Source organism: Plasmopara halstedii, assembly GCF_900000015.1.
Source record: "Plasmopara halstedii genome assembly, contig: Scaffold_1594, whole genome shotgun sequence".
Taxonomy (NCBI): Eukaryota; Oomycota; class Peronosporomycetes; order Peronosporales; family Peronosporaceae; genus Plasmopara; species Plasmopara halstedii.
In genome coordinates this window covers 232,667-250,765 of record NW_020188505.1, presented here as the reverse complement: position 1 = coordinate 250,765, position 18,099 = coordinate 232,667, and the positions used below count along the sequence as shown (strand labels likewise).

The 18,099-nt window shown below is 44.5% G+C and overlaps 7 protein-coding genes across 7 annotated transcripts; 4 read left to right on the top strand and 3 right to left on the bottom strand.

Annotated features, from left to right (window-relative positions):
• Positions 1-164: 164 nt before the first annotated feature.
• PHALS_01830 (DNA-binding centromere protein B (CENP-B)) lies at positions 165-959 on the top strand (the record flags this gene model as incomplete). The annotated part of the gene is made up of 4 exons (XM_024716297.1): positions 165-347; positions 405-624; positions 681-751; positions 822-959. 4 exons carry the CDS (start codon positions 165-167, stop codon positions 957-959), a joined length of 612 nt encoding a protein of 203 aa, XP_024581910.1.
• Positions 960-1,805: 846 nt separating this feature from the next.
• PHALS_01829 (uncharacterized protein) lies at positions 1,806-2,213 on the top strand (the record flags this gene model as incomplete). Its single annotated transcript, XM_024716296.1, has 1 exon — positions 1,806-2,213. The coding sequence occupies one exon, from the start codon at positions 1,806-1,808 to the stop codon at positions 2,211-2,213; it is 408 nt and encodes a 135-aa protein (XP_024581909.1).
• Positions 2,214-2,596: 383 nt separating this feature from the next.
• PHALS_01828 (NAD ADP-ribosyltransferase Parp, required for poly-ADP ribosylation of nuclear proteins) lies at positions 2,597-11,170 on the top strand (the record flags this gene model as incomplete). The annotated part of the gene is made up of 1 exon (XM_024716295.1): positions 2,597-11,170. One exon carries the CDS (start codon positions 2,597-2,599, stop codon positions 11,168-11,170), a length of 8,574 nt encoding a protein of 2,857 aa, XP_024581908.1.
• Positions 11,171-11,335: 165 nt separating this feature from the next.
• On the bottom strand, positions 11,336-13,660 carry PHALS_01827 (uncharacterized protein; the record flags this gene model as incomplete). The annotated part of the gene is made up of 1 exon (XM_024716294.1): positions 11,336-13,660. The coding sequence occupies one exon, from the start codon at positions 13,658-13,660 to the stop codon at positions 11,336-11,338; it is 2,325 nt and encodes a 774-aa protein (XP_024581907.1).
• Positions 13,661-14,282: 622 nt separating this feature from the next.
• On the bottom strand, positions 14,283-14,852 carry PHALS_01826 (uncharacterized protein; the record flags this gene model as incomplete). The annotated part of the gene is made up of 1 exon (XM_024716293.1): positions 14,283-14,852. One exon carries the CDS (start codon positions 14,850-14,852, stop codon positions 14,283-14,285), a length of 570 nt encoding a protein of 189 aa, XP_024581906.1.
• Positions 14,853-16,229: 1,377 nt separating this feature from the next.
• On the top strand, positions 16,230-17,623 carry PHALS_01825 (uncharacterized protein; the record flags this gene model as incomplete). The annotated part of the gene is made up of 4 exons (XM_024716292.1): positions 16,230-16,261; positions 16,345-16,354; positions 16,434-16,548; positions 16,605-17,623. 4 exons carry the CDS (start codon positions 16,230-16,232, stop codon positions 17,621-17,623), a joined length of 1,176 nt encoding a protein of 391 aa, XP_024581905.1.
• PHALS_14818 (uncharacterized protein) lies at positions 17,622-18,093 on the bottom strand. The gene has a single exon (XM_024716291.2). It carries the CDS (start codon positions 17,812-17,814, stop codon positions 17,635-17,637), a length of 180 nt encoding a protein of 59 aa, XP_024581904.1. The 5' UTR covers positions 17,815-18,093; the 3' UTR covers positions 17,622-17,634.
• Between the last annotated feature and the right edge of the window lie 6 nt (positions 18,094-18,099).

Below are 18,099 nucleotides of genomic sequence, written 5' to 3'. Positions count from 1 at the left end.
ATATATATATATATATATATATATATGAAATATTGTTACCCAAGTTTTTCGTGAATAAGAGGTGAACCGCATTGCGAAATTACATTTACAAAAATATACCACCAGCACTTTTATCAAATGCGCAGAGGCTCGAGGTCTGCAATCAAAAGGCCAAAAATCAGTTGATGAGTAAAAGTTCGCTTGCGACATGGGCTAATCAGAAGTTTGGCGTTGGAATCACTCAATCTGCTATTCGCAGCATCCTCAAAAAGAGTCGTGATCTCGAGGCCATGCTAAATGTTGAGATTTCGGCAAAATGGCCTCGCGTTACACATCACCCGCAGCTTGATGAAGCCTTGGCAACATGGGTGCTTCAATGCCAGACAATGCATGTAGCCATCACTTGAGATCTCATCAAAACTAAGACAAACGTCTTTGCTGGCCGACTTGGCTTGCGCAACAATGCAAGCAAATATTCCAATGGGTGGCTACAACGCTTTGAAGAGAGGAACAAGTCGCGTCGCATCTGCATTCATGGTGAGAGTGGTGCGGCAGATCAGGCAGTGGTCGATGCTGTCCTTCCTGCGCTCTTAGCAGTCATTGCTCGGTATGAGCTGAAGGATGTGTTCAACATGGATGAAACTGGTACAAATGTTAGCAACGTCTTTTACATGAGATTTCTTTGATTGATGTCTTCGTAGGATTATTTCATTCCATGGTTCCAGAAAATACCATTGTAAAACAGCAGATTGAGGGACGTGGACAAGCCAAAGTACGTTTGTTTGCATATAACTTTTAAATGAAAGGCTGACCAAACTATCATTATCCTTTCTGCATCATAGAACCGCATCACAGTTGCCTTTGCTGCCAGCTCAGATGGATCGGAGAAGCTCAAGCCATTGTTCATTAGAAAGGTCAATAAGCTCGCTGTTTCAGTTGTAAGACAAAGAGCAACTGGAATTCTATTATCGCCGCAATAAGAAAGCGAAGATGGCCGGCACCTCTTCCAGTAATGGTTGAAACGGCTTGACGTCGACATAAATGAACAATAAGTAAACGCTTTAGATGTGTTCTCAACTTTTTCAGTCACTTTCCTTTTATTACCAGATAACGCCACTTTTCACAAAGTGCAACGGGGTCACACGTACCCTTGTATGAAAGGGCAGGTCGCACAGGATTGCGCGACCGTATATTGGTGTGTTTTACACAAGTTAGTGTACAATACAATAGTAATGCATATTACTACATTAATTCGGGTTTGTTTTTTTGATTAGGTATTACTATATTATTTAAAAAACCTGAGGCTTGATATATTGGCGGATCTGCCGCAACTAAAACAATCAAATACAATTTTGATGTTGAACAGAAGTGTTCGTTTGCCTTGGTTAAGGGTTTGGTACTTGGTGGTAGCGGTTTGCGATCGGCTTCACTCGTACTGATTCTTGGAAAGAACGTAAGGTCGGTGACCTTAGCGTAGCTTCCTCTGAGCAAAGAGCTACGGCAGCCCCGCTGCACAAAGTCGACGATCACGAGGTCAAAAATGCCGAGAAGGTCTTTTCCTCCACACTGCACGTCTGAGATCCAGACCATGAATGCTGGGATGATTTCCGTCTCCAAGCGACATTACAGACGTTATCATCTTCAAAATGCTGTTGTTTGTGACTATCGAGGTGAAAGCAACATCTATAATCTCGATCAGCTAACCACATAAAAGCGGAGCAAAGCAGCTTGAGAGGATATATCAGTAGCTACCATGGTCAATTGCTTTTGCCACACTGTTTTCTTTGCAGAGCCTCCTCAAAAATCGGTGTGATCTGTGCAACGCTATGCATAGGCTTCCTCTTAATAATCCCACGGGTATTGAAGAGCTTTTGAGTCTAGTGATGGAGGACGACACAGCCGATCTGGAGCTGAATGACGATGAGATAATAACCATGGCTCAGAAAGCGGAAGTAGAGGAGAATGACGATCAAGAAAAGGACGATGTGGAAAAGCAGATAGTCACGAATCTGGAAAAGCTAAGCCTAGCAATTACTGCTTCACTGCTGGAGGAGACGAATCCCACAGATGGAGTGGTACTGAGGCGCATTCGAGAACTACAGAAATCTCTCAAAACGACGGCGATAGTCCAGACTACCACCAGTTCGTGGCTGGTTTCTAATGAGTCCAACTTGATTGCTTGGCACTTTATTGTCTTCTACGTCAACAAAATACATGTTTATAAAAAATGTTAGTCAATGCAGTACCTAACTGTCCATGTGACAGAAAGACCCGAAGGGAGCGAGTTGGGCAAAGGGCTATATACTCGGGTAACTCTTGGCTCTTTACCAATCATAGAAATAAGCTTGGTGGAACTAACTTTTATTAGTTAAACGAGGTTATGAGTTACCTGGACATGTGTTATCCTTGCACATCCTTTCATTTGGTGACTATATTTAAACACTCAAAATTTACAAATATATATCTCTCTTCTTAAGCCTAAAGTTCGTCATAAGTGTATAAAAAAATCTCCATGCTTCATCACCATAGAAGTGAATCTATTTTTACTTCAACAGTCGCCAGACAATGTACCCATGGATTCCGCACGCGATGAAAGGATCAAACAATATTTTGCATCATGATTAGCAAGCGTAAGTGGCAGGAAGCGGACTGGGAGATTGCAATGGCGGCGCAGAGCTACGTAGCGGTGCTAGCTGCCCCGGTAGAGGACACGATTACTGCCAGCGCAACAAAGAGCTCACAAAAGATTAAAAAGACGTCTGCTAGACGCTCGACGCGCACCAAGAAGCCATCGTTGGACGAGGAAAAAATACATGAAGATATGGACACTATGTTGGCGACAGAAGATGTCAGAACATCACAGATAGAGCAATTTTGGCTCGCCCAATTACAAGATGACGTGACGGAGGATATGCTCGATCAGCAAAATGTGCGCATTCACGTCACATGGCTCAACAAAATCGCGGAAAGATGTTACGAAATCGCATACGACGAGTACGTGGATGTAAAAAGCATTTTATGTCAAGTATACGTGCGGGAGCTCAGCGCAGTGTCTGTGGAGGTCACGACTAAATCACTTGCACGAGTTCAGCACTGTCTTTTGTGTTCCAAAGCCAAGCTGATGGGACAAGATTTACCGAAAGATTACATAGACGACGACGCTGAACGTCCCCCAATGTCACAAGTCAAGAAGCGTCGAGTAAAGGCTGTTGATAATGTGCTTTCTGGACGAGGTAAAACCAAGAGGTTTACTAAAAGAAGTATGGCCATCCGAACCATGCCATTTCGTAGGACAGTGGACGAAGCGAAGTACGAGGACCGCGAGTTGTTGGGTTTGCAAAAATTTGAGTCGTTTAATGGCGATGTATTTTCCGCGAATCGAGAAGTTGTACGGGCAGTGCTAACGAAGAACTTAAAGCTACTGAAGCAACTGACGACGGACAGTAATGTCTATAAGAAACTTAGCACGTTCGATGCACCTCGCAGTGCAGATATTCGTCAGACTGCTCTTCAGATTGCTATAGATCATAACGATCTGGCTTCGGCAACTTTGCTGCGTCAGGCGGTAAACAACGTGCAAAAGACGGAACTTGCTGCCAAACCAGAAGTGGCGCTGCCGTCGCATTCGACAGGTCAACATACGAGTCAGTTCAGTAACTACAATCGACGTGCTGTACACGCTAGTCGCGGAGGTAGAGAAGGTAATAATGCACTGCTTCAAGACGGCTACAAAAATGCAGTGAAGGAATCACGTGATTACATCTGGCGTAGTCCACACGCTAGTGTCGAGATGCTCACGCTTCTCTACCCAACTGGAGAATGGGCTAAGGGCTACGCGGTGGGGATGAATGTATGTCACTTGGCACGTTGTGGAAATTATCGACTTGTTCGAAAAATGGTTGAGATATTGGAGAAGAGTGGCGGGTGGGGATTTAATGAGCTGCACTACAAGGTGCTGGCGGATTTTCCAGTCGGAATGGAAAAAAACACGCCTTCTTTGCCACCATTTCGGGCTGCGTCGGCTATCAAACAGGCCCAGCAAACGCGGCTACGACCCCTCCATCTTGCTGCAATTAACCCCTGTACAAAATTTCTGGAAGAATTGTATGCTGTTCTAGGAGACGAGTTTGTTGCTATCAAGGATGACCAAGGATACGAGCCTATTCATTATGCAGCCGCATGCGAGTCAGCTGACCCATTGCAATTTCTTTTGGAAAAACGATGCGGGTTGTTTGGACGTACAAAGACTCGCTTGACACCGCTGATGTGTGCGCTTGAAGCCGGACGGGATGAGACGGCACTTGCTATGCTGCATTTTGCCGCAATGTCAAACGAAAGTGGTGGTGGCCAAGAAGTTGCTGATAAACTTGTACGTGATAAAGGACCTAAAGGCAAGCAAGCAATCCATCTTGCTGCACTACACGGCTGCATAAAAACATTAGAATATTTAGTCGCGCAATGTAAACATGCTGCGGACGTAAATTTCGCAAGTGGAGGCACGAGCAAGTCGACACCGTTGACTTTGGCTGCTCAAAATGGTCATTTGCAGTGCGTACGTGTCTTGTTGGCCAACGGTGCACACGTGAATTTGGGAGATAAATTCAAGAAGACGCCATTGATGTTGGCAGTGAAGAACGGTCACACACGAGTGGCGGCCGCGCTGATTAATGGTGGTGCCGATGTGAATTTATCTGATTCATCTGAGAACAGTGTGGCTCATTACGCGGCTAGCTATGGATGGCCTTCTTGTCTTCAGCTTCTGTGCGACGTCGGTGCGGAATTATGGTCGCAGAACGCGTGGGGCTTCGTTCCACTTGCATGTGCATTGCTTAAACAGCATCAGACGTGTGCTGAGCTCCTGCTGACTTCTACTCACGGAACATTTCAAGATAATTTTTTAAACTTCAGAGACCGCCAAGGGCGTACGATGCTATTTCTGCAGTGCTCGCATTCGCATAATCTCGACCAGCTCAGCTACTTGCTAGATAAAGGGTTTGATCCTAACATCAGTGACTCGAAAGGTGAGTATCCTCTACAGCAATTAATCAAGCGATCTTGTTATGAGGCTACAAGGACCGTAGAAGACAGCAGCATGGTCAGCAAACAAGAAATTGTAACGTATTTTGTGGAAGCGGTTCGTCTTCTACTTTTACACGGGGCTCAAGTACAGTACGAATTGTATCAACAAGATGTGGTGAATGACGAAAATACTCTTATGCTGTTGCAGCCACTTCAGATGGCGATTGATGGCAATCAAATGGAAATTGTTGAGCTTCTGCTCGACCAGGAGACTATATACGTTGAAGCTCGATCTTCGGACGGACAAGATGCTTGGATGACATGTGTAGCGCTGGGTGCCGATGGAGACGTGTATCTGGCAAAATTGCTTGAACGTCACGACAAAACAAAACGTGGATCTTTAAACTTGACAGGTAGATCCAAAGCAACGCATGAGAATTTTTTTCACTTAGTGGCAAACCACAAAGCTGCAAAACTAACAGCAATGCCGGATCTTATTCGTTCGGTTGCCGAAAAGTGCCCAACGACGTCTGAATTAATGTGCGGTAAAGACGTGAAAGGCTACAGCCCTATGATGAAGCTTCTTGATCTAAGGCATGAGCGCAGCGTGCCCTTAGCAGCTCACCACGGGAATGCAGATGGACTGAAGCAAATGCAAGACATTGACAGACGACTCACGGAGCTTGTTGCTCTTTTTGCGGAGCAGTCATTAAGTCGAGATGCATTTATACGCTGTGAGGAGGCGTCACAATTAACGAATATAATCAATGCGATTGGTAGTGATAGTGCTATTGAAATTGGTGGATCTGGTGGCGGTGGGTCATTGGGTCACACCAAATCAATTGCCTCTCATGTAAGCTCTACTTCTGATTCGGAAGTAGATGATTTAGATTGTAATAGAGACGCGATCCCAGCTATAACTTATCGGCCACCACCGGATGTAAATACTCGAGATAAAGCGAAAATTTTGGTGGAGACTGAAACGGCGCTGCACTTAATTGCTAGGCGGCAACTAATAAGCGAACCAACAAAGCCGTGGATGAAATTTTACGGTTGTATCGACGACTCGGCTACATGCCTCATGCATGTTCTGTTAAACAAACGCCCCGAATTATTTTCAGTGGATCCAGACGACGAAAAAAAATCGTTAGTTAATGTTATTCATTTTGGAAGCTTTAAAACGGCGTTGCATTATGCAGTGGAATCTGGCGACGTGCCTACTGTGCATCTATTGCTGACGCATCAAGCAAATCCCAATTTATCCCCAGTGAGATGCACAAATTGCATAGATTTTACAATCGCTGAAGCTATTGCACGAGCTGAAAACGAAGTAGCTCCAAGGCGTGGAAATTTTTCACCATGCTTGGGCGATTGTGGCCTCAAGACAATTTTGGAGCCAGTGCTACTTGAATCTTTGACCAGAAAGAGCACTTTGTGTACAAATTTATTGTTGGAGCACGGTGCAGACGTGAACTGCGTATCTAAATCATCAAAAAAAACTCCATTACACGTGGCTCTTCAAGCGAATGATAGCGCAGCTGTGAGTGCTCTACTTTTGCATGGATCAAGCCTTCTTGCTCGTGATGCGCTCGGCGCTACTCCCTTGCATCTTGCAGTCGCTGCGAGGCATTTGATCCCCACAACGGAGGCCCGCGATGAAAAAGTTGCGTATTCGATCGTGGAGATCACTCAATCGTTTCCTCCGGTTCTTGTCGCCATGACATCTGAATTAAATAAGCGACAGGCAGTATATACCGCAGAGTCAGCTATTCTTGTTGCATTGAAGGATCCAAGTGCCCCGCGAGCTATTAATGCCGGCGATGCAAAAAATAGGTCACTCGTTCATTACGCAGCAGGAAATCGTGACATTAACCTCTTGCAGGAATTACTAGATGTCTTAGGGAAAGGAGGCGCAAGTGATGCAGTAAATCAGCGTGATTGGCTTGGACGAACCCCGTTGCACTATGCTGTGAATGCTGCTACTATGAGTGCTGACGCATCATTTTCGGTCGAGCGCTTCCTTCTTCAATGTGGCGCCGATGCTACCATGCAAGATGACTTTGGTTTTAGCGCTTTGCATTTCGCGCTACTAAAAGTTGAGCTTGATTGGCAAATTAGGTACGACAAGAGTCACAAAGAGATAGGAGACCAAAAGAAGAGTAAGGGACGAGTTTTTGATGCTAATGTGTACAAGACAATGAGGCGTGAGAAGTTCCTGCGCGATCAACTTAGCGTTATTCCAGAAGTTGAGACGGATCCGGTAGAAACAGTCTCATACTTGGCAACAGAGCAGGGGATTATGGCTCAAGACGCGCTCGGGCGCTCCCCCTTGCATCTTGCAGCAGCCACGGGTGCGTTTGTATGTGTTTCAACACTTCTTGCATCCATTGGTGACTCAGCGGAGCAGCAAAAAGTTATGGCGCTGCAGGATAGACGCGGGTATACGCCGCTTGGTTTCGCTGTCTTATACAAACGGCAAACAACCATCATGACGCTACTAAAAAGTGGCTGTGCGGCCAATGGAGTTCTTCGGATTGTTGACATTCCGTCCGCTGCAAAAGCCACGGCAAGGAAGTTGATATCAAGAAGTGTCTCAGCATCCACGCAGGAATGTAAAACCAAAACAAGAAGCTATTTCCACCACGCTGTCAGCAATGGACTGACTGGTATCTGCCATATGCTATTAAGCGCTGGGTTTTGTCGACGTCAGGCCATCGAGGATGCTGTGCGATGCGGACAATTTCAACTTGCTAACAACCTTGTAGACGTCCTGAATTCCGACACGATTGACGGCAAAACGATTTTGAAGCATCCGAACGCTCGTGGCGAAACATTGCTGCATTCTTTGGCAAAGACACGGCAGACTGGGTTTAACGCTCTTGCTAAGAAGCTTGCTTGGGCGCTTGTAGATGCTGGTGTGTGTGTGGACAAGCAAGACAATAACGGCAACATTGCACTGCACTACGCTTCGAAGCGAGGAAATATTCATTTGATGGATTTTTTGCATCACCAAAGTGGCGGCAGCGAAAGCGAAAATGCAAAAAACCATTTGGGCGAGACTCCAATTCTTTCTGCTCTTAAACAAAACAGCAAACATAATAACATCGACGATGATCAGCTGCTCAAAGTGCTGTGCTATTTTCTGGAGCACCCTTTAATATCTTTGGAAATTCAGGAAGCAGACAACTCGGGAAGGAATGTTTTGAACGCCGTGCTGGATCGTTTTTTGGAGAGTCTTGCCGAGTTAAAGCCTGTCGTGTTCTTCACGATACTAGAGACACTATTGAAGCGCGGAGTCGACCCAAACCGAAGTTTTCATTGTGCATCTGCAGCAGCACTAGAGCGAAGAAAGAGCTCAAGTGGAGATAAAGCTTACAATAAGGACATACTACGGTCTGGCCGTGAGCTTTGTGAGGTGACTTCTTTAGCTGCAGGAAATCCCGACAAGATGCCACCACTTGTACGCGTTGCGATAACTCCTAATGCATTCACACGATTCCATACACTTGCACTTTTACTTCGGTATGGTGCCAAGTTGTCGATCGCTGACGGCAGAGGCAATACGCTCTTGATGCATCTTGCCGCGCGAAATCTAGTTGTGGAAACGCGGCTAGCGCTTGGGCTTATCCGATCAGTGCCAGATTTCAAAGTTGTGTTTGATCATCCCTCATCGACTGATGTGTGCCCTGTTCACGTGTCAAAAGCAAACATAAAGGCAGCGCTTGCACAACGCAATTCCGCCGGATTAAGTCCGTGCCACATTGCTGTCCAGCCACTCGACTATGGTTCTTACGAAAATACGCGCTTGTTGTTCATGCTGGTTCAGGCAGGTGGTGACCTGCGAGCGAAAGACCATTTTGGAAAGTCCGTTATCGATTACGCTGAATGTCAGTACTCGCGTTTTGTTCTCCGATCCATAAAGCGGAAATTCCCGGATCTTGTACCTGGTCAAGCCGAAACTAGAGAGTCCTCTACCAAGTTCGCGGCTATACCAGCATTTTCAAAAGATGCTAGCGCGTATTTAGCGGAGTGTGAGGCAAATGGCAAGATCTCGCGTTCGCTGGTTGATTCCAAGGTAAATTTAAGTTGCGATGTCGGAAGAAAAAGCAAAGTTTATGTCGAGGGTGATGGTACCGAGCTGAACGCGTTATTGACAAAAGTTGACGTGAAGAACGGAAGCTTTGGCCTCAACGTTTTCTATCGTCTACAACTGGTTCATGATGAATTACAAGACATATATGTACTGTTTACGAATTGGGGGAGAATAGGTGAGACAGGAAAATTTCAAAACACGCCGTTTAGAGATGAAGCAGAGGCTGCAAACGAGTTCAAGCGGATATTCCGTAGCAAGACGGGCAACACGTGGGATTCGCGTGCTTTAGGCGACTTCATTAAGAAGCCCAAGAAATACAATCTTGTCAAACGTGTCAACTACATGACAAAGGTCGATATCGAGGTGACTCGTTCGATTCGAGAGGACATGGAATCTGTTCCAACCAAAGGTGTCATGTTTCGCGAGCTTTGTGATCCAGATTTGATAGCTTCACCGAGTCTCATGGCGATGTTAGCCGCTATTACAGACGTGCGCAATTTGCAGTTGGCGGCACAAACAAGCTGTGGCTTTGCTGGTGGTGACTTGCCTATTGCCGAGCAAGATGAGCTTTGTGCTGCGTTGGAACAGCTCATTGAAATTAAAAGTTTGCTGGAAGAAATGGAAAGCCTAAACAAGGAAATTGGCTTTGCAAGTGGCGATATAAGTGATGATGGGGCCAATACGCGAGCTCTCCTTGCTACTCGCCATGAAGTTCTTACTGAAAAATTGAGTGATCGCAGTAGTCGGTATTACGAAATCATGCCATGTCAAGAGGATTCCCTAGCTTCTTCGATCAAGGCTTTTGACCAGGTAAGTGATGTAAACGTGGAGATCACGCGGATACGGATGTTGTCTGACATCATTGAGACGTATAAGATGCTACTCGGAGCCAAGAATGCACTGGGAAAGCAACATCCATTAGAGTATTGTTACCATGCATTGCAGGTGCGTATTGCGCCTCTGCTGCCTGAAGACCCTGAACGACAACTCATCCATCGTTACTTCTTCGGCGGCTTCCGCCCTTCTGATCGTCGAATGTATCGTATCAGTAACGTATTCGAGGTAGAACGACGCGGTGAGACCCAGCGATTTAACGATATGATGGAAAAACGCCCAGATTTACGACCTTTGCAGACCCACTTGCTGTGGCACGGAACAAAACGCACCAATCTGATGGGAATTTTGTCGCAAGGATTAAGGATCGCTCCTCCTGAAGCTCCACACCATGGTTACTTATACGGCAAGGGGTTATACTTTTCAAATGTGGCAAAAAAAAGCTTCAACTATTGCGATGAACCGTATGCACTTCCAATAATTGAGAAGGATGGCAAGACCAATCGGAAGACGCGCGCAGTACACTATATGCTGCTGTGCGAGGTGTCATTAGGTGATCCTACTGAGTTGATGACAAGCGATGCTTTAGGTCAGGATTTCTTGCCGCGTGATAATATGGACAGTGTTAAAGCACTGGCGTTGCACAATCCAGATTCGAGAGGTGCTGTTGTGTCGCCAAAGTGTGGAGCTATGTTACATCTTGGACGAGTGATGCAAGTGGGAAGAGACTTGCCGTTTGATCGAGCTTGGGCCAAAACTGAGCCGAATCCAACGCCAGTTTTGTGGTTTGACCGTACCCCTAAATTTACAGCTGAGACTCAAGAATATCTACGCAAACTTGTGGAGGACGAGAGTTTTGCTGTAGGTAATACACGTACATTAAGTCCCACAGACAAGGATCGAAATAAATTTTTGCAGTATGCCTACGATCAGCGTACAATCGTCATCGAGCTATTGGATCGTGAGATGCATGACATTGCAAAAGATGAGGACGAAGCTGACATGATACCGCAGATTGGCAGCGGCGCACGGTGCAACGCCTCGTTAAAAGTGACATTTCGACCGGACGATAGTAGCACGGTCTACAGCTATTTAGCCAAGCTCTATCGTAACATTATGGCACAGTCTCCTCTTGCGGTAGGCTTCACATTGGTTGAACCGTCTCTATCCGAATACGCTGAGCTGATTGTGTATAAGGAAGCTCAAGCCCGTATCCGCTACATGGTCGAAGTGGAGGTCGTGTGACCCAAAAATTAATGGTTGTTCCTGTTCTTTAGGGTTTCTGTAGTGGAGATGCAGCATTGTTGATCTATTTCATGGCTTACAAATGTTTAAAAACACAATGTCAATCGAGTCTAAGATGAGATCGAAAAGTCATGTTGTCAATAAAACCGGAGCTTATGCTCGACTCTACGTCGTTAATTGTTGTCGTTCTAGCTCTTGGTTCCTGCTAACTTTTTTTTCTGGAACTTCAGGCTGAATTTTGGCCTTTGAAAAGCGTGTAGAATGACTTGTTGCGTATATATTGCGTTTTTGCAAAGTGCCACGAGCCTGTGCAACGCGTTGGTGTTCATGACATACAAGAGCTCGCAGAGTTTCATCTTCGTGTTGGTCGCGCCGTCGTGCATCCTCCTTATCTCGTAAGTATACGCTCGTCCTTGCCTTGTCTTCGTCTCGTCTAGCACGTCTCAAGCGCTCTCGAAACTCTTTTCTCATACTGTACTCTTTATCGCGGACTATCTCCACAGTAGCAAACTCCATCTGATGTTTTTCTTGCCGCTTTTTTGCCTGCCGTTCGAATCCACACTCCAGCTGATAAAAATGCTTTTCTTCGAGCATATATTTTGCTGCACCAAGAAATCGTTGACGTGCAGCTAATTCCTCACATTCCAAACGAAGTTTTTCCGTCTGCAGAGCACGCTCTTCACGCTGACGCTTCAATTTCTCTGCAAGCTCAAGAGTGTTTTTTCGACGAAGAGCTTGTTCTTCCATCTCCCGTGCTACAGCTTGTGCTTTTTTTTTGCTACGGGCTGCAGCATTCGCACTTGCAGTAGCTCGACGTCGACGCGCAGCGTTGGTGGCCTTTTCAAGCAAATCAGCCTCTTTTTCCTGTTTGTCCGCAAGGATTGCTTCACGTCGAGTGTCTTCCCACCGTTTTTGCTCATCACGACGTAATCGAAGACGTTCCCGAAGTTCTACCAAGGACATTTCTTGCAGAAGTCCCAACTGAGCGGTCACAGTAGGGTCAAACATTGCTACATGCTCGCGATGTACACGATCAAGAGCTCGAATTTGTCGAATTAAGTCTTCACGGGCAGCTCGCTCTTTGGCATCTTCTTCTGCTTTGCGTTCGCGTTCACCTGTTAGAAATTCCTGCAGTGCATCGCGTTGTCGTGCATTTTCGCCCCGAACTTGAGCCTCGGCTTCTCGAGGGGCGGTCTCCCGTATTCTTTTCGCTTCTTCTGTCAAATGTTGATACTTTTCAATCAGCTCAAGCTCCTCCTTGTCCCGCTCGGCAGCTCGTTGTTTTGCATCTTGTTTCATGCTTCGTGCTACTTCACGATTGTCGGCTTTAGCTTGGCGCGCAGCTTCGATCGCATCATATTGGGCCTGAACCATCTCTAAACGCCGCGTCTCCACTTCCTGACGCCAATTTGATTCGTCCTGCTGCTGCATGTTTGCTTGCCAGCGATAAAATTCGAGCGGATCACGTAGTTCCGACTCGTACGCCCGAATCAAAGCAACTTCACGCTCTTTCTTGCGTTGATGTACGGCATCTTCGCGTAGGATAGCAGCCGCTGTAAGCTTCACTTCGATAGGATTGCTTGATGTATTTGCATGTGGAACAGGTTTGGCTTTGAAATCGAACCGCAAAGCTGCTTCACGTTCGCGTTCGACTTCCGCCCGCACTGCTTCAAGATTACTACCTCGAGTAGCAGTCGCAAGCTGAAATTCGTCGAATGAATTGTACTTGCTCGCGACATCAGCTTTAATTCGCATCTTTCGAGCCTCTTGTTGAGCTTGTAGCTCTGCCAGTGAAAGACTGTTGAGAAACGCAGGCATTGGATTTGCCTTGACCTCCTGAGAAATTTGAATTGGTTCCGGTCCTTTTCGAGGCTTTGGCTGAGTAATGTTGGGTGCCACCGGCACCGTCAGTTGCTTTCTTGAAGATTTACAGATAAAAGAACTGGCGCTTGACTTGCTACTCCCAGTAGAAGAAGCTCCGCCAAATGCTTTGGCGTGAAGTTGACTTAATAACTTGTCAATCGTTGGTCGGAAACTCAGCATCTTGTCGATGATATGTGTCTCAATAAAGTCAGCATCAAGAACACGAGTCCATTGAGTTTGCAACGTACCACGAAGCTCATTAGGATCAAATAAATACGAAAGGAATGTGTGCATACTTGCTGGTTGAAGTGCTAGTACCAACTTTGCGAATGCAGTGGCACCAAGCTCCTCTAGACGAAACAGAGCTAAATATCCTATAATAAGGAATTTCGTGTAGTCCGCTCGACTCACTTGACTCGAATGGGTGTCAAGAAAGATCGCTAACATCGGGCGAAGGATTTCTCGATAACGATATGAGCCGTAGAGAACCTGCTGAAGAAACTCATGATCGCTTGGTGAGGACAAATTTTGAAGCTTTTCGGTGGCATGATCATCAACTGTGGTTAGAGCGGGGTCAAACGACTTGATAAGGTTTTCACAGACAGACAACAACTCTTTTCGCTTCATGCTCCGATGATTATTATGATAGAAGAGTTCTCAACCATAAATACGACAATTTCATTCTTGTAATAGCAAAAGGTCATTTTGTGCAAAGCTATTTTTGACCTGAAGCATACGCGTCAAGGAACTTTCGCTAAGGCTTGCCAGTATTTCCAGACTTACCGAAGGTGACAACTCAGAGCTTGTCAAGATACGCGAAGATGCTCTTGAGTTGTTTCATAGAGAACAATTTATTCTTTCTTCGTCGAAATTTGCCACCGTGCACTTCTTCGCTGTCATCAATCGTTTCTTTTTATTACATTCATACTTGTATATTAAGGCTCAAAGTGCAGTACGTTTTCCTTTTGCTGCTTTCGGTGGAGCTTTCCTCGCTCTGACTAAAAGTTCGACTCTGTCGCACTCGAAGTGTATCGGTATGAAGTACTACCACCACAATGACCGCCCATGCTTATGTATTAAAGGTCTTGGACCAGCGTGCGGAATAGTTGGTGACACATTTAGTGCATAGTCGTAGATAAGGCCAAATTAATGACAAGCTCAAGAGTTTAATAATTCTTTCTGGTCATTCAAATTGAGTGCGTAAAAGACGTCCACATAGACCAGTGTCATCAACAATATGATTATTCATCTATGAGCGCCTGGGATTACTAAAAGTAATGTGGTACTCACGGTCAAATTTCGTATTGGCTTCATCCAATTTTGACTCGTGGTCCTTGCCAGCAATAGCCTTCTCGCTAGTTAGTTTGCTGAACAGGTCTTCCGGCGAAATTGGATCGTGAGTCCATGTTTCAATCAGCTTATCCCGTACATATGTGGCTGAAAGTCTAGGCTTTATCTTTAGGTTTTCTGTTAATGCTATTGAGGTCAAGCGTGCGAGATCTTTTATCTCATCTGTCACCACTTTGGCCTTGTTAGAGCTTGACCAGATGTAATCGCTCAAAGTCTTCAATTTGTAAATCACGAGGAATTTTCTGTCTTCATTGCGTAATTCTAACTCGTCGAAAACTTTCGTTACAGAATACCCTTCCGCTTTCCAGAATTCGAGTCGTTCATGGTACATTTTCGAGGCAAAATTTTTTGTGCTCGGAGTGACACTGGCAGCTTGTTGCGCCAGTGTCACTCCATTTTCTTCATAAGTCTGTATAGCCTTTTTAATCGCCGCGTGAGGAGAGAAACTAAGAGTATACTCATAAAACATCTCCAACTTTCCGTTTGAAAATATGGTATACACATTGCCAAATTGCAGACCGTTCCACACTGAATCCAATGATAATTTACGCCACTTTGAAATAGATGATTTTTCAGGGATGCGAGATTGTCGCTAAGTTCTACGCGTGATTCACTACTCTTTATTTGCTGAACTAATGCGGCGTCTCCACGAAAATGTCGCCTCAAAAATTCTAAAAAATCATCCCAAACAAGGTCTTGGACCAAGCTCTTCTTCTTGTGTATGGAAGAGGTGCGCGACATCATGAAGTTTATCACATCATCAAACTTATTGTTCTGCATGGCTACAGCAAGATCATCGTCAAATTCCAGCAGATCGAAAACGTCATGGTGAGATATCTTCATTATCAACAATTTGGCCCATTGATCTTTTATCAATTTGCGTATCATAGATTAATCATGGTCTTCCTCCAGTGACAAGTCATAAAGCGTGTTAAGCAAATATTTGTCGTCAAACGTTTCTGAAAATGGCTTGATCAGTGAGAGTTTCGTTTTGTGATGCTCATTATACTTCTCGCAAAAATTGTAAAAAGCTTTCATCTCGTGACTCTTCAAAGCCTTTTATAAATCTGAATGTTCCAATACCTTCTCCACGTGTTTTCTGTAAGTATTAAGAGCATCATCTTTTAGCAGAGTCTTCATTTTAAGAGACATCTTCTCAAAGAAATTATTACCCCGCGCTTCCACATCCTTGCTATCCGTCTCGTGAATACTTGATAGACTCTGGACTGAGTCACTTAAATTAGCAATGAGAACACCAGAGTCGTTGGTTATTCCAGCCTCCAAAGAGGAGGATTGGGCGGACGATAAGCATCTGAACGATTGGTCAACGTACAAGTCAGTAATACTCTTTGCTGTGGGGTGCACAACTTTTTCTACCTTAATTATCCTCAATTTTGTTGAGTTTGTCTGAAAAGATTAGCACTAAAAACTTGTAGTATCTTGATTATCTTATAATTTGTCGAAAATGAAATAGGAGAAATAATTAGCACTGTTGTATGTTATATGATAATTCAGTAGAACCATTTAACTTGCTGGACTGGGAATCCGAATTTAATTTGGAGAGTTTTTACATAAATTGAGCATGCAAAGCCACAGTTTAATCATTAGTTCTAGATAATTCAGTAGAACCTGTCTAAATTAAACTTGCTTTTTGGACTGGGAACTAGTATTTAATTTAGAGATTTTACATAAGTTAAACCACGCAAAGCCACAGTTTAATCATTTAATTCTAGGGATTTGCAAAGTTTGATCATTAGTTCTAGATAATTCAGTAGAACCTGTCTAAATTAAACTTACTGGGCTGGGAATCAGTATTTAATTTAGAGAGTTTGTACATAAGCTGAGCATGCAAAGCCACTGTCTAGCAAAGACCTTAAGGTGAGTACTAGTACAAACGATTGCGATAAGATAGACTATTAATTTCTTCGTGCCTGACTTGTTTGTTGGTTCAAACTCATCAGTTGTTCAGATGTTTAACGCCCGGCCAATTCTCCTCTATGTATGCTTGGCTAGCACCCAGAATTCCGCTCTTTATGTACTCTCTTATCAGACAAAGGCTGGCGTACCTGTCGACTCTGGTTTTCTCATTGCTAATTCAAGTGACTTAGTCCAGAGTGTATCGAGTATTCACGAAACTGATGATAGCAAGGATATCGAAGCGCGAGGTATTGGTTCCATCGACAACATTTCTAAGTCTCTGCTGGAAATTCTCGTAACACAGTGCCTGTTTTGGAAAAATCTGCCCTCGACCATTACAACGCACACGTGGAAGAGTTAGGAAGACATCAACTTCTTGAAAATGCCTTGAAGACTTCCGAGATGGAAGCATTCTACAAATTTTGCGTGGAGTATAATAGCGATACGAAGAACAAAGATAAACTCTCGTTGATCGAGCCACTATCAAAGATATACAAAGACAGTTTCTCGCTCAAAAAGCTATATCACTTGTCGATGGCGGAAGATCATGATCAAGAAATAATAAGGATGTTGATAAATGAACAATTGGACACTTTGGTGAAAGAAGAGTTTTCTCTCAAACAAGTTTTCGATCTTCTGGAATTTGACGACAGTCTTGCCACAGTCGTACGTAACGGAAAGTATGACTATTTCTTTCAATTCTGGATGTCGCGCGCCTCTCATGAACTTACAGATAAGAGCTTGGTCGACGATTTTGTATGGGGCAAATTTATTGAATTTCTGACGAAACATTTTGGTGGAGACGGTATATTACTTTGGGGAATAGAGCAGAACCCAGAATTGAGCTCCCTGAGAGAGCATTTGTTTGAAATATGGGATAAATTACCATTGGATGCAGTGTGGGACAGACTGCGTTTTGGCGACATTGCTTATTTAGAAATTCTCAGCGGTAGACTGGCGATGTTTCATAAGCATGCAGTTAAATCTTCTCCAACCGCGACTATAAAAAAGTTTATACAGACTTACGGAGAAGAGAAAGTGACTGAGTCTATAGCAACTGCGAGTTTAGTTTACTCTAACTCATTTGCGTCGACACTGCACCGTGAACGACTCGACTTGTGGAAAGCGGAAGGGTATTCTGTAAAGACAGTTTTCGACGTGTTAAAATTCCACAATGATGACGAAGAATATCTCGTGATTTACAAATTGGAGACTTTAACCAATTACATCTGGTCAATCTCTAACGAGGCCAAAGTGGCGGCGACACATGAGATAGAAAACCTCGCAAGCTCGACCTCAAAGGCATTAACAACAACAAGTTGAATCTCAGTCTATCAGCCACTGTTGTAAAGGATAAGCTGCTTGAAGCGTGGACTGACAATCCAAATCCGCTGATCGAATTGCTTGAAAAATTTCGAAAGTGTTTGGTGCTGTAAAGAACGAGAATTTTGGAATAAATGATGCCGGTATTCATTTTGATCGCAGTTATATCCGTGAGCCCAGGCTCCATTCATGAAAGGTCATTTTGTACCGGGCGCTAGTATGTCGCATAAATACCATGCTGCAAGTTAAATAGGTCGTTGTCATCGAGTCTTGCAGAGAGATTGCGGGTCAGTTAAACATTTCGTTTTGGCTACTGACTACCAACATTTTCGCTGTTACAAAGCGATAGCTTCAACTTTATCCTGTCCATCGTTAATTCAAACCGCAAGAAATTGCAGTTTGATAACGTTCGTTTTTAATGTGGCAGTTGTGATGTGTCTAGTACAGAATTCATGTTGACAAAAGCAATATCAAAC